This window comes from Macrobrachium rosenbergii, chromosome 13 (genome assembly GCF_040412425.1).
Source record: "Macrobrachium rosenbergii isolate ZJJX-2024 chromosome 13, ASM4041242v1, whole genome shotgun sequence".
In the NCBI taxonomy this organism is placed as follows: Eukaryota; Metazoa; Arthropoda; class Malacostraca; order Decapoda; family Palaemonidae; genus Macrobrachium; species Macrobrachium rosenbergii.
This window is the reverse complement of record NC_089753.1, coordinates 41,477,476-41,493,881: the sequence shown is the minus strand read 5'-3', so window position 1 is coordinate 41,493,881 and position 16,406 is coordinate 41,477,476. Positions and strand designations below refer to the sequence as shown.

The 16,406-nt window shown below is 38.2% G+C and overlaps 1 protein-coding gene across 1 annotated transcript; it reads right to left on the bottom strand.

Annotated features, from left to right (window-relative positions):
* Positions 1 to 1,137: 1,137 nt before the first annotated feature.
* On the bottom strand, positions 1,138 to 1,467 carry LOC136844765 (cerebellar degeneration-related antigen 1-like). The gene has a single exon (XM_067114001.1). It carries the CDS (start codon positions 1,465 to 1,467, stop codon positions 1,138 to 1,140), a length of 330 nt encoding a protein of 109 aa, XP_066970102.1.
* Positions 1,468 to 16,406: the final 14,939 nt, after the last annotated feature.

Genomic DNA, 16,406 nt, shown 5'->3' with positions numbered 1-16,406 from the left:
TTAACAATAATTAATTTAGTGCATGATAAAATGTCTTAAAATTATCCACTGCAGCAGTGTTGAGGTGCAAATCTCAAAAATATTCACTTTTCTGAATTTTTAATTCTACAGAAGACAGCAACGTGTAGTTATGTGGGTTAGGTTGCTAGCAAATTACTAATACGCGCTTGGGGGAAGGAAAACTACCAATGAAAAAAATAACAGGTACAAGCTCACGCGCATGCGCCTCCGACCACACACACATTTTATATATATATATATATATATATATATATATATATATATATATATATATTATATATATATATATATATTATATATATATAACATACAAATATTGAACATTGATATCCAACATAAGAACCGCCAACGCTCCCAGTACATTACGGAAATCGGGACCCCTCATCGCCGTAATTGAACCCTGAGAATATCTGGAGAGCATCTCTGGGTCCATTATCGTTAACAAGTCATTAATGTATCAATTATCTCGAATCTTCTCTACGTGATGTTTCTTTCCTCCTTCCGTCTCTCCCGTTATCGAGACTTCATCGTTAGTTATCATCTTGTCGGTCATTAACTTTGCATTATCTCTCTCTCTCTCTCTCTCTCTCTCTCTCTCTCTCTCTGGGATAACGAAAAACTCTCATTATTCAAATTCTTCCCTCTTTCTCTCTTTGGCATAACAAAAAAATCTTCTCTCTCTCTCTCTCTCTCTCTCTCTCTCTCTCTCTCTCTCTCTCTCTCTCTCTCTCTATGGAAGTGTTTGTTGTAAGCGTTGCAACACTTGTCACCCTCTCTAATTGTATGCAAGGAGCTTTTTCAAACGCAAGACAGTATATTTGCTATCACATTACCAAACGTTCTCTCTCTCTCTCTCTCTCTCTCTCTCTCTCTCTCTCTCTCTGGAGAAAAGTAACAGTTGCTAAAAAAAAAACTCTATTTTCGTGACAGTCTTTTTATCTCTCTATCTTTCATTACCAGCGGTATAAAAAGATTCCATTCAGTCACCTCATTTTCAAAGTATCCCACACTTACGTCATCAAGTTACCGCCTACCATCCAGGTACTGTTGATCTCCCAGGTACCGCTTATCCTTCAGGTATCGCGTATCTTCCAGGTACCGCTTATCTTTCATGCACTACCTATCTTCCAGGTACCGCTTATCCTTAAAGAACTGCCTATCTCCCAGGTACTGCATATCTTCCAGGTACTGCATATCTTCCAGGTACCGCTTATCCTTCAGGTACTGCCTACCTTCCAGGTACCGCTTATCCTTAAAGAACTGCCTATCTCCCAGGTACTGCATATCTTCCAGGTACTGCATATCTTCCAGGTACCGCTTATCCTTCAGGTACTGCCTATCTTCCAGGTACCGCTTATCCTTCATGCACTGTCTTTCCACCAGGTACCGCTTATCCTTCAGGTACTGCCTATCTTCCAGGTACCGTCTATCCTCCAGGTACCGCATATCTTCCAAGTACCACTCATCTTGCAGCTACCTCAGATACTTCCTATCTTCCAAGTACCGTCTATCCTCCAAGTACCACTTATCTTTCAAGTACCACTCTTCTTGCAGCTACCCCTACCTTCCAAGTACCGTTTATCCTCCAGTTACCGCCTATTCTCCAGCTACCGTTTACCGTCCACGTGTCGCCTATCTTCCAGCTACCATCTATCCTCAAATTACCGCATGTCTGCCAACTACCGACTACTCTCCAGCTACCGCCCATCCTGCGGCTACCGCCTCTTATCCTTCCAAAGTATCCTCTCTTTTAAAACTATCCGTCATGCTTATCTCACTTGTCTCAGCTGCCTCATTAATCGGGCACTCGCTTATATATCTCGTTGAACCTCCAACGTGCTGTGTGAGAGCTCATCCATTCTCGGTACAAGAAGGTACATCTGTCCTACTGTTTTCCCAAAATTCGTAATTTCAGTAATTTATAAATAAAGTAATTTTATGGGATCTCATGAAATCTCCTTTATTCTTTGTAAACTAAATGAAAACGTTCCTACTTTCAGTAAATTATAATAATATTAATCATACGGTTTACGGTGAAATCACAGATATTCTTCGTAAGCTAAAAGAAAGCTATAGTTTCTCGTGAAATACTACTTTTTTCATCTATAAATTACGAAGACTATTTTACACTATTTGTCATGATATTTCAATCATTTACAGTACTTGTGAAGATAAGTGGTTCCAGAAACTAGGTGACAAAAAGAAAACGTCAATAAAAGAGGGGATACTGCAATAAAGAAAGTAAAACGTCTGGAAAGAAACTTAAAAGATTTAGTTAGAAACGAGAGTGAAACCAACAAAGACCTGGACTCTGGAAAGGAAAAGAATGAAGAGGCGAAGTCAAAGGGATAGATGCTGCTGGAGAAGACGACACACACACACAAACACACACACACACACACACACAAGATGAATCGCCCCGCTCACTGGGTTCGCAGCCTCCACTGATAATTCAAATCACTCTCTCACGTATCGCCCCCCGACCGCTGATACGTACACCGAGGCGAGCCTTTAATCATCCGCCCTTTGAGTCTTCTCCTCCCCATCCGCGCCGGCTAATCAATTCTGCAATCTATCATCAACGCGCCGACTTAAAATCAACATCAACTGCTCGGAGCAATTAAGAAGTACGGTGCGCATTTGTCAATTCTGCGGCGGCACGGGAGACAACCTGATAAAAAAATTATGAATTGTACCCCAAACCATGAAAAGTACTTAAGAAAAATCTCCATTTCATTATACTCTGAGAAAAGCAAGTATATTCAGTCATGGTTTGAGAATACTACTCTAGCGTTATATGTCATTATTATGATGCATTCTGCAAAAAACTGGAAAAGAAGAAACTGTTTTTCCTAAAGGGAAAATAAAAGTAACCTTCAGAACTTAGCAATGCTGCTCTTATAATTTAAAAATCTACCTATAAAGACAGATGGCAGATGGAAGTCTTAATAATGATGGAAGGAAACTCATGTGGGTAACTTCAAATAAACAGTTAAATTTTTATTTGGCGTGATATAAAAGAAAGGGAGAATATTTCATGGATTTACATCAGATACGAGACAGAGGTTTTATTAGCAATCATCGTAGATTCGATGATTACCAGATAGTTCGACTTAAAAATTATCGAATAGCAAGTGAGGGAACATAAGACAGAAAATACGATCACAACACTCCTCCAATTACATGAACATATTAGTAAACAAAAACACAAAGCTGTCCTTCCCATGAGATATCCCTGACAAAATTCTGTATTACTCATTACTCTTCTTTGCAACTCTTTCCTTCAACATTTTTATTACGTCATTTAATACCTGGAGTTCATTTAATACTATTTATAATATGTATTCTCTCTCCTATTCCCCTCCCCCCACCCAGCTCAGTCGGTCAGGTCTCCAACGGAAGCAACAAGTAAAACTCAATTTTTTAAAACTCTGTTGCCAACATCAACACAAACAGAGAGAGAGAGAGAGAGAGAGAGAGAGAGAGAGAGAGAGAGAGAGAGAGAGAGAGAGACTTAAAAACAATGAGGATTATAGTGCACGCTAAGAGCTATTACCGAATGAGTGCAGATTTAAAAACGACGGAACTTTTGGGACTTGAAAAGTTGCCTGGACTTTTACTGAAAGTTCAGTGGTTATGAAACACACGACGCAGAAAAATAAGATGGCAAAATGCCCGTCTCTAGGTATCTTTTACTATGCTCTTAGGGTAAAAGGAAGTGCTAAGGCATTTTTTGAAAGCGTAGTATTAGTACATATACAGAATATATATATATATATATATATATATATATATATATATATACATATATTTATATGTGTGTGTTTGAATTTCTGAGGATGAGGTTGATGGCCTCACGCCCTTTTCTTGACCCTGCCTACCATTGGTAAGGATTTCCAGCTTCGACGACTTAAGGGCGGAAAGTCGGGATCGAAAAACGGACCTTGCAAATGCAAGCAAAGTGCTTTACCACCGAGCTAGGTCATACTGGTGCGTATATATATATATATATATATATATATATATATATATATATATATATATATATATATATATATATATATATATATATATATATATATAATATTATTATCATTATGTCGATTTCCCTCTTTAGGTGTAATAACGCGTTATACAGGATAAGATAAGAAAATTAATACCCTATATAATGTGAACTTCAACATTTTCATTAAGATAAAGATATGAGCACCTTATGAAAAAAAAATTCTAAAAAAAAATAAGTGAAGGCAGGCATGGTTTAGGAAAACTATATTGTACATTTATGTACAGTATAATACTTGAATTCCATGGACACAGTCACACACTTGTATGTATGTATGTATGTATGTATGTATGTATGTATGTATGTATGTATGTATGTACAAATTTTATTCGGTCAAAACATAAATTATGAACTCATTCTGCTAACAAAATATTTTTTTTTCTCTCTCTCTCTCTCAATCCAATATATATGTATCTATTTATGTCTGTACGCATTTTATTCGATGAAAACATAAATTATGAACTCATTGTGCTAAAAAACTCTCTCTCTCTCTCTCTCTCTCTCTCTCTCTCTCTCTCTCTCTCTCTCTCTCTCTATCCAATATGTATGTATGTACACATTTTATTCGATCAAAAACATAAATTATGGTATGAACTCCTTGTGTTAATAAACCATTTCTCTCTCTCTCTCTCTCTCTCTCTCTCTCTCTCTCTCTCTCTCTCTCTCTCTCTCTCTCTCTCTCTCTCAATATGTATGTACACATTTTATTCGATGAAAACATAAATTATGAACTCACTGTGTTAATAAACTATTTCTCTCTCTCTCTCTCTCTCTCTCTCTCTCTCTCTCTCTCTCTCTCTCTCTCTCTCTCTCTCTCTCTCTCTCGAAATCCAATACGCTCCTGATTGACCAGGCTACGGTCTACCAATCGTGGCTCCCTAAACCTTTGTTTCTCCCCATCAATCAATTCTGTGGTCAAAGGCTTTGCCTTTAATCCTTGAAGGTCTGCGGTGTTATGAATCCTTTATGGTGAAGTAAAAAGTTTCTTTGGTAAATAAGAGTCAAGATTTTATTTGCTAAAGATGTTTGATAACAAATTTCTAGTTCATTCTTACTTGTAGTGTACAGGTGTGAGACTTTTTTTAAGACTAATGTTCCTCCATTTAACTAGAAAGAAACGCATTTTTTTACTGCAGTCAACATTAAACATTTTAATATCCAAATTCCGTATTCATGTGAACTATAACATTTAACTTTTTTATGTATAATTTCATAATGATATCCTTTATTTGCAGCTAAGAAGCAAACATGTGAAAATGCCTTGTTTTTTCAACTTCAGAAGGGGCATTGATACTGATAACTGCCTTTGCTAGTTGGAGGTACTGAACTGGAGACTAGTTAATATACTTATTTTACTGGACAACTATTCCTTCGTCAAACAGAAAAAACACAATTTAAAGCGAATTGCGATTGATAAATAACTTACTCATTTACAGATGATCAAAATAACTACGACTTCCAATGTAGCATTGAAATACAAACATGAAAATGAAAATTCTGAACACTAAAACTGTAAATCAGTTTAGAAATCTGAACATTAAAATGAGACAAAATAGTTTAAAATCTAAAAAAAAAACAGCAAATTAAAAAGAAACTTTGAATTCAGAAAATTCATTTGAAAGAAATTCAATACTGCTCAAAAGAATGAGTCAATATTCTTTATTAATTCTTTAACAATTCTGACAACATATATATATATATATATATATATATATATATATATATATATATATATATATATATATATATATATATATATATATATATATATATATATATATATATATATATATATATATATATATATATATTATATTCAGCATATGTATATACATATGCATTGGTAACATACGACGCCTGCTTGAGTATGCATACATGTATATACAAATGCTGAGAGAGAGAGAGAGAAGGGGGGGGGGGCCAAATCGGCCTAACCCCTGTAAGGACAACTCCACTCCACAAAAATTCCTGGAAGCAAAATAAAACTGAGTCGATAAATGTTTCTTTTCGGCATCCTCTCTCTCTCTCTCTGAAAAGATTCTTGGTCATTTCCCTATCTCCATCTTTTTCTTTATGGCAAGTTTTCAAAATGTTGGGAGCCGTTTCATTTTTTTTTGGGGGGGGGCCTAAAAGTGTCCTTTTTGCTTTTTTTTATTTTTTGGTCTTCCTAATCCCTGGATGACCTTTGCAACCCCCAAAAACTGCAAACTATGAAAAAAAAATAATATAAAGATTCTAAGCTTTTAAACACGTCATAATGACATTCTCTCTCTCTCTCTCTCTCTCTCTCTCTCTCTCTCTCTCTCTCTCTCTCTCTCTCTCTCAAAATTGCTGTATAAAGGGTAGGTTCTGTTCCAGCTTTCTTGAAAGCATTTTTACGGGTTGATTTGCAGATTGCAGATTCTCTCTCTCTCTCTCTCTCTCTCTCTCTCTCTCTCTCTCTCTCTCTCTCTCTCTCTCTCTCTTCAAAATTGTTGTATAAAGGTTAAATTCTGTTCGAGCTTTCTTGGGAGCATTCTTACAGATTGATTTGCAGATTCTCTCTCTCTCTCTCTCTCTCTCTCTCTCTCTCTCTCTCTCTCTCTCTCAATGTGCCCATACGATTGCACCCTTTCTACAGGATGAAATCTACAAATATTTCCCCTACTTCCCTCCCCACCCCCACTTCAGTAACCCCTACCTAACACCCTCCCTTTAAATCAATTTCAACTCCCTTCTTCCATCCAACTCTGCCTTCATCACCTTTATATCAACTCCCCTATTTCTAAATGACGGTTTTCTTTCCCGTCTCCATCTATTCAAGACATCTTTCCGGACCAATGACCTCCCACTTTATGGCTATAATCACTCTCTACAGCTTCCCTCTACCACTTGCATTCTCTCTCGCTCTCTCTCTCTCTCCTTTCATCCTGAGCTGGAATCTATCCCCGGTTCCTTCCCTGGTTCCATACCGGGGATTCCCTGGCCCAAAATAGGAGAATGTTTCGTTTTAATCTCAACTACAGTTACCGGTCCTCAGCTGAGTGCATTTTCAGATCCCCCTACGAGGATTCACAGGGGCATTTGAATTCCCTTCACTAGACCAGGAAACTCTTGCAAATATTGGTTTCCTTCATTAATTTTTTACCTTGATTTGAAAGTTTTCCAGTTTCCTTACTGAAGGTAAATTATTTTCAAAGTAAATCTTCCCTTCAGTTCTTTATTTGCTTAAACTACAAACTCTTCCCATAGGCCTCCTGAAGAATAGTATATACGAGACTAGAAGGTCCACACCGCTTTTGCCAATTCCCTTCAGAATCACAGAGGCGTCAGAAGTGCCATCACTTAACCATCTAGCCTCTTTCAGCTACTACAGTACATCCATTTATTGTCCAGACTGAGAATCCTCCCAGTACCCTTCCGAATATTCACGGGGTCACTCGGATTCCTCTTCTCCTCAGCCTGCCAACTTCCAGAGTGGGAGGAGAGGTGTCCTTCTGCCTGACAATGCCTGTTGTAACCCTTCCAGTACCCAGCTTCCATGACAAGTCGTGACAGCTACTCACAATGCATTAGGGCCTGCGAGTGCATCGATCTCTCTCTTTCTCTCTCTCTCTCACTCCCGAAGGTATCAGAGAACCAAAGGACCTTCAGAGAAATACACGAGATGATTGAGTCTCTCGTTCGGTTGCTGGGTGGGGGATAGGGATGATGGGGGAGTCCTTGGAGGTTGTGGGTTAGGCAGTGGGTGGGGGAGGAATGAGGACTGAAAAGGATAGCGAGTTCCATAAAATGTCTATCCACATCATCTCTCTCTCTCTCTCTCTCTCTCTCTCTCTCTCTCTCTCTCTCTGACACACACACACACACAGACACACACACAGACAGAACTTCATTCAGAGGAGAAACGCCTTGTTTATGAAATATACATGTACTGGGAACTGTCTCATGAGAAGTAGGCCATTGAAGATAGCAAGAGACACCAGGGGATATCAGTATACGTATACATATACGTACATATATATATATTATATATGTGTGCGTGTGTGTGTTTGTGTATGTATCTATGTATGTATACATAAATCAACAAGCCCCTAAAGAAACCCGATATATAATTTACCAAGACATACTGCCACAAACTGCAATGAAAAGGCAACGTTGGTGGCCACATGAGAGCCATGGGAAAAACAGTAACATATTTAATCAATCCGGTTGCTGTCTTAACAATAAAAAAAAAATTATTCATGAACAGAAATAGAAAAACAAACTTGTGGGCAATAAGCATATAAGCATACATCCTCGACAGAGCAAGCAACTAAAAAATGAGTAATAAGCAACTCATAACCCAAGGAGGATAAACGAAGGAGAAGGCTTTGAATTAAGATCTCAATAATTGTATTCATGAGGAGGAGGAGGAGGAGGAGGAGGAGGAGGAGGAGGAGGAGGAGGAGGAGGAGGAGGAGGAGGAATACAATGGCGGAGGATGTTTTGTCCTTCCTTCTTTGGATGATACTCTGCGAATCCATTAAACCTTGAACATGCTTCATGATCTTGAAATACAGGAGGCTCCTTCAACCCAACATAATGACTCAATTAGGCATAGCACCAGCTGAGGGTACTTTACTGCTATTGCTCTTAATATTAAACAACGAGTACTGCCTGCTGGGACTCACGGGTGCTCAAGTATTTATTCATTAGCTTGGTTGTACACTTGAAGTTAAGAACTAACTAACTATCTATCAATCTGTCTATATATATATATATATATATATATATATATATATATATATATATATATATATATATATATATATATATTTACATATACTTACATACAAATATATATACATACATACATATACTGTATATACATAAAATCAGATATACATATGTATACACATTACATACATACATGTATATATAAATAAATATATATAAGTATATAAAAATGTGTGTATATATGTAAGTATGTGAAGTTTACGTCTCCACTCCAATATCTTCTGAAAACTTTCATACAGAGAGAGAGAGAGAGAGAGAGAGAGAGAGAGAGAGAGAGAACGCACTTTCTTGACCTTAACAGTTGCTTGTTCGTTTCTATTCCTCCGTCGTATTGGGCCATTCATTATAAAACACCGATTCCCCTTTTGCCACCGGCATTTTCCAACGTCGTTCCACTAAAAGAGAGCGAAAGAAACGAAGAAAAAAATATCCCAAATGGAGAAAAGGTCTCCATCACTCTTTCAGAGACGATTATCGACAGAGAGAGAGAGAGAGAGAGAGAGAGAGAGAGAGAGAGAGAGAGAGAGAGAGAGAGAGAGAGAGAGAGACGTTTGTCAGGAGAGTATTTATAAAAACAGCTCTGAAAACGCACATGCACATTTAATCGAAATGGGGTTTACACAGACAGTTATACAGACCTAAGGCAAACAGACAGTTATTAGTAGTGTTTCAACTAATAGTGTGTTAAGAGAGAGAGAGAGAGAGAGAGAGAGAGAGAGAGAGAGAGAGAGAGAGAGAGAGAGAGAGAGAGAGAGTTTACGCTTCCCAACTTTATTTTCCCTACAGTATTAAGAAGTATAATGTCAGTTTGCGTGCGTCTGTGTGTTAGAGAGAGAGAGAGAGAGAGAGAGAGAGAGAGAGAGAGAGAGAGAGAGAGAGAGAGAGAGAGAGAGAGAGACTGACGAAAACTTAACCAGTAACAGTAACATCCAAAGAAGGAATGGATTTCTTCCAGACAAATGCATAACACATAAGAAGACGATTCCGAAAATGCATAAAGCAGCGGATACGTAACCCCGAAAAAAAAATCATTATTCTTTTAACATCTGCTGAATGATTTCTTTATTTCTTGGCTAAGAAATTACGAGAGAGAGAGAGAGAGAGAGAGAGAGAGAGAGAGAGAGAGAGAGAGAGGAGAGAGAGAGGGGGGCCTTTTTTACCTAACCTCCGGAAAAAATAATTCCTATTTCAACATCTGCTGATTGATTTCTTTTTCATTTGATAATGAATTAGAGAGAGAGAGAGAGAGAGAGAGAGAGAGAGAGAGAGAGAGAGAGTTTTTATTATACGTAACGTCGAAAAAAAATCACTCCTCTTTTAAGATCTGCTGAATGATTTCTTTATTTCTTTGCTAATAAATTACGAGAGAGAGAGAGAGAGAGAGAGAGAGAGAGAGAGAGAGGGAGGGCCTTTTTTACCTAGCCTCCAGAAAAAATAATTCCTATTTCAACATCTGCTCATTGATTTCTTTTTCATTTGACGATAAATTACAAGAGAGAGAGAGAGAGAGAGAGAGAGAGAGAGAGAAACTTTTTCTTTTACGTATCGTCGAAAAAATCATTCCTCTTTTAAGATCAGCTGAATAATTTCTTTATTTCTTGGCTAATAAATTACGAGAGAGAGAGAGAGAGAGAGAGAGAGAGAGAGAGAGAGAGAGGAGGGGGCCTTTTCTTATATCTCCGAGTCTGGATTCTGGTCTGGGTGTCCATCTATTTTGCACAAGATAGATGCTGCCTCTTTCATCTACCAGACCGAGCCCCGGCAAAGACACGCCGACGAGAAAAGAGAAAAGAAAATACAGATATATGTCACTTCAGTTTTGCTTTTTTGAGCAGCAAAGACTGCTCGATTCTCTCATCTTTTATTTCCTATTCCCCACATTCAGTTGACTGAATATATTTTTAGTTTACAGATGCAGATAAACAAAAATATTGAAAAATGTTTCAAATTATCATGTGAAAACGGTTAGTATGAATTCCAAGCTTTTTATCCATTGAAAAGAGCTTTAGGGTCGAAAAATTATACTGAACTCTACGGTATTTAGACCTCTCAATTCACTTCTTGACAGAGATTTCACTACATTCCGTAATGACGTAAGAGGGGGGTGGGGCCTAAATCATCAAAATTTGGGAGTAATTTTTTGCTTTAAATACATAGCTTTTGAATCTACATTATTCCTCGTTTGAATGTGAATTTGCAAAATTTGCTTCAAAAAAGCGTAAGGTGAAATGTGTGCGCGCTCAGGAATGTGTTTGTGAGTGCGTTTGCGCGCACAAGTACAATAAGAGGCAGTACAAGCAGACACGTTATATTACTGAAGTGGAGAGACCATATCAATAGACCAATGTCTCACACAGACAAGTACAAAAGACCACATTTACCTCTTACTGTATTTTGACACAATAATACAAGGATCTTACTTCATAAAAAGCAATCGCCCTGGGGCGCAAGATACAACGCAGAAAAAACCAATTGAAAACGTAACCATCTTGGATAATGAGAAATGGAATAGGTGTGTGGGTGCGGGAAATGCAGTTTGTGTGCAGGATGAGGCATATGTACACAACTAAGCGGTTTGCACACAAAATTAAAAAGAGAAACACCCTAAGAACAAATCTGAGCACCATGAAGAACCAGGAAGTCTTTTTACTAAGATCTCTTATAACTACTAATAGAAAGTAAGATAGCAATAATAATAATAATAATAATAATAATAATAATAATAATAATAATAATAATAATAATAATAATAATAATATTGCAAGAGTCGACAAAGAATTCCGTGGAACGCCATGCTATCAAAACTGAATTTCATGGGACCAAATATAAGCCCGCTCTCTCTCTCTCTCTCTCTCTCTCTCTCTCTCTCTCTCTCTCTCTCTCTCCCCCAATACAAGAGAGCGTGTTTCATCTCAGCACAATAGCAGATTTAGGCAAAATATTAAAATGAATCTCGCCGAGATAAAAATCTCCTCCCTAAGCAATAACGTCTTATAAAATTAAGCTTCTTTCTTTTTCATCTCTTCTTTTTTTTTTAATCTTCTTGCCAGATGCCTTTTACTGCATTCCAGGAAACCGCTGTTATGAGCTCTGGATGGAGGAAGAGGCATCACAGGAGATGAGGAGGTGTGGAAACAATGGCGAAGTTAGAATGAGAGGGGCTGGAAGGTATGTGAAAATGTACAAAAAAATAAATAAATATAATATTCACTTCTGCGAGAGTAATTATTCTTGTAGTCATGATACATTATACAGTACAGACAACATAAAGAATGAATAACTGTGCGCATATGAGAGAGAGAGAGAGAGAGAGAGAGAGAGAGAGAGAGAGAGAGAGAGAGAGAGAGAGAGAGAGAGAGCGCTCTAAAAAATCTACAGTTTGTAGGAATTCTATGAAAATGAACTGAAAACAGAGAGAGAGAGAGAGAGAGAGAGAGAGAGAGAGAGAGAGAGAGAGAGAGAGAGAGAGAGAGAGAGAGAGAGCACTCTTAAAAAACTGAACACTGTTCGCAGGAATTCTAAGTGGAACAAACTGGAGACAGGGAGAGAGCACTTAAAAAACTGAACACTGTTTGCAGGAATTCTAAGTGAAACAAACTGGAGAGAGAGAGAGAGAGAGAGAGAGAGAGAGAGAGAGAGAGAGAGAGAGAGAGAAACTCAAATATGTAACACACGAATTCTGCACGGATTCCGAGCTGAAATAAACTGCTGGCCAAGAAGCTTATTCCCCAATTCCAAAGAGAGAGAGAGAGAGAGAGAGAGAGAGAGAGAGAGAGAGAGAGAGAGAGAGAGAGAGAGAGAGAGAGAGAGACTGCATGTTGTGAGCAAGGCAAGACAGCCGTCCATAAATCAAAAGCCTTTTTGCCCCTCTCTGGTCACTGTTCTCTTTGCAATGCAATATTGCGAACTACGAAGATATGCTTAATGGAGAATGCCCGTCAATGATTTATTAAGAGGGGAGATTTATTCAATATAATTTCAAAGAGGGGCGTGTTCGACCATACACTGTAGTATGAATAAACTCATACAGTATATATGTAGTAAGCATGTATGTATGCATGAGTGTATCACATTTGTGTAATCAGGTAGTGGTTTTTAAATATACTCAAAAACACTTTATCTCGGAGGTGATTTTTTGCTCTCTCTCTCTCTCTCTCTCTCTCTCTCTCTCTCTCTCTCTCTCTCTCTCTCTCTCTCTCTCTCAACATTTTATACGTGTACGCTTATTCAGGTCGCCATTTATAGGCATAGAAAGAAAAATACTTCAAAAAGCATTTTATCTATATTTGTTGAAAAAAGAGTATCACTACATTTTCCATCAGGTGCTTTCAACATGTGCAAAAGGATTTGCCGATTTACAAAATTGCGATTGCTAAATCTACTTAATCAAGTTTAAATACCACTTTGCTAACCTTATATTTGTATACGGTTCAACTTTATTATTCTTCCTTTCTTCCTAATAATTCGTTTGTCTGAAAGTACATTCTCTGATACGATGAACATTTGTTCATAAGTGAAAATGATAGTTAGATACCTGTGTAGTGACTTGTGCATACGTAATTACATATATACAAGCTACGCGTGTTAACGTTTATGAGGCGATAGCGAATAAAATATGATTTAGGGAAAAAGTGATAACAGCACCACACCAGCCATACCAACGCGGCAATCGCTTTGCTGCTGGTTTTCCGGTTCTAAAAACCAAACACATTCCAGAAGCGAAAATACATTTATAATTCAGTTTCCATTATCGACTAATTTCCCTTGTCCCCGTTTATCGCGCCTTGTTTCCATACTCTCTCTCTCTCTCTCTCCACTCATTTCAATTCCATGCGCTTGATTCCCTTTTTCCTTAATCTGAAAGCTAGCTCACTTTCACGCTCTCGCTTTAAAATCTCACAGCCCCATATACAGTGAAAAATCAGCCTTTATCCTTTTATGGACAGACTGCCTTCCTGTGTCCAAAATAAAACAATTTAGCTCCATCCAGTCATATCCCCCTCCCCCTTCTGCACCCCCACTAAACGGGCAGGGGGAGAGGGAGGGAGGAGGGAGAGGGAGGGAGGGGGAGGAGCTTCCCCACTACCCGAGTCCCCGGCTGAAAAGCAAAACGCATTATAACCCATAAAATATTACAGCAAATAACGAGCAACAGGCCTCGTCCCGCAAAAACAATAACAAATACATTTTTTCGACGAACCTCAAAATGCAATCTACAGCGATGCATTTAGCCGTGTGCTCTCTCACCCTACCCCTCGCCTCAGCCCCAGAGCAACATAGAACAGCACATTCTCTCTCTCTCTCTCTCTCTCTCTCTCTCTCTCTCTCTCTCTCTCTCTCTCTCTCTCTCTTTCCACGTTGTTTCTACTTAGATTTCCATAATCTTTACTCACTACATTTTGCTCCTTAGGCCCACATTTCTCCAAACACCCACCCCTTCCTCTCTCTCTCTCTCTCTCTCTCTCTCTCTCTCTCTCTCTCTCTCTCTCTCTCTCTCTCCTGGACCAACTTCCTCTCTTCTCTTTCACTCAGTCTCTCCTAGACCACAATTATTCCATTCTTCACTTCTGTACAGCAGTCTATCTCTCTCTCTCTCTCTTTCTCTCTCTCTCTCTCTCTCTCTAGGACAATGCATCTGATTCTTATTCTGATCTCGACATTCAACATGCTTTTCTCTCAATTTCTCACAGAGAACAGAGCTTATTACAGTTTCCACTTTCTCTATCTCCTATCCGCTCTCTCTCTCTCTCTCTCTCTCTCTCTCTCTCTCTCTCTCTCTCTCTCCTCTCTCTCTCTCTCTCCCTCTCTCTCTCTCTCATTTTCGCAAAACATTACCTCCTGGTTAGCATTCATTTATTCGTGACTTTCTATGTTTTCCCCCACGCTTCCTCCCCAAAGTGATAATTCTTTTAATCTCCTCTTCTTTTCTCCCTACATTTTCCCCTCTCTCTCGGCCCTAGTAGTTCTACCTCCATCAGGCATTCTGTATTATTCTATAGAGAATAGACGATCATTCTATATTCTATTCTCTTCCGTGTTTCTTCTCTGGTCTTTTTCCTTCCCTTTTAAAGCGCGAGGATCGAAAGTAATTCGACTGCATCCGATAAATACAGACATACGGCGATGTCTACGTTCGTTTTCGCGGATTTTCCGCTTAATCCAAAGAATCTTCGTCTCTTCTTCTTACAACAAAGAGTTAGTGCAGTTAGGTTTCCGCCTCCTAAGCGACTGAAGCCATAGGTTTCTACGCTCCTTTCTACAAGTATACAATTAATATATAAATAAGTATATTATATATATATATATATATATATATATATATATATATATATATATATATATATATATATATACATATATATATATATATATATATATATATATATATATATATATATACATATACACACACACTTATATACAAAAGTAAAAATGAGTAAACTACCAAATGAATAAAGATACTGATCAAAGTTCAACTGAATAACAGAAGTCAAGGTCATGTTCAAGCAAACAAGATGACAGATAGGAAAGTCGAGAAGAAACTGGAAGTAAAAAAAAGGTAGTAGTAAAAATAGAGAGGAGAAGGCGAGCAAGAACTTTAGCTTGAATAAAAATGGGTTCTACAGCAGAGTATATGCAGAGAGAAAGGTTAACGTACAAACCGATCTCAGAATGGAGAAATATTGTCTAAAGTGAATGCAGTCCTGGTTAAAACTGTAGACAGGAAGTTTCCATGGTATGTGAAGCTTAAGAAGAAATGATAGAGCGAAATGTGGAGATCAGAAGCATTGGTAAATAGTCAGCTTAAGTTATACAGTACAACTACCAAAATGATAATTATATCTTTACTAAAAGGTGTTCGACAAAATTCCATTATCTTCATGACCTTACAAGTTTGTTAAAATTTACTTAAAAGTTGCACACCCAGAAAAGACACAAATCGCCTATTGCATTACTCACAGGAAATGTCCAAAACAATTACTTGTACTAAATGGAATAAAAGACGCCCAGACTCAAATATATAAAAAGGAACTACAAACCGCCCAACGCCCTATTTTCCTTCAATTCTCTCCCAATTTTCCTCTTTCTTGACCGAGCAGTCCCCAGAAGCATCTTATACATTTTCCTCCTTCGTTCCCAGTCTCGCACTTTTTCCTCCTCCTCCCCCTCCTCCCTTTTTCCTACGCCCATCCTGCTTGGGCCATCCTTCACTGAATCTGAAATGTAATCGGGAGCGACGGGGCCCCTAGAGACTATAAAGGAAATTAAAAGTAATACAAAAGAAGTCGAGGAATTACATTATCACCTACAACCTGCCCTCATCGATCAGGCAGGCAGGCAGGCACCTTCTGTTATCTCTCTCTCTCTCTCTCTCTCTCTCTCTCTCTCTCTCTCTCTCTCTCTCTCTCTCTCTCTCTCTCACACACACACAAACACTATTTTTATTTCTCTTTCTCCAGTGATGAAAGCTTTCTCTCCCACTCTTACTTCTCCAATAGGGATATTCTCTCTCTCTCTCTCTCTCTCTCTCTCTCTCTCTCTCTCTCTCTCTCTCTCTCTCTCT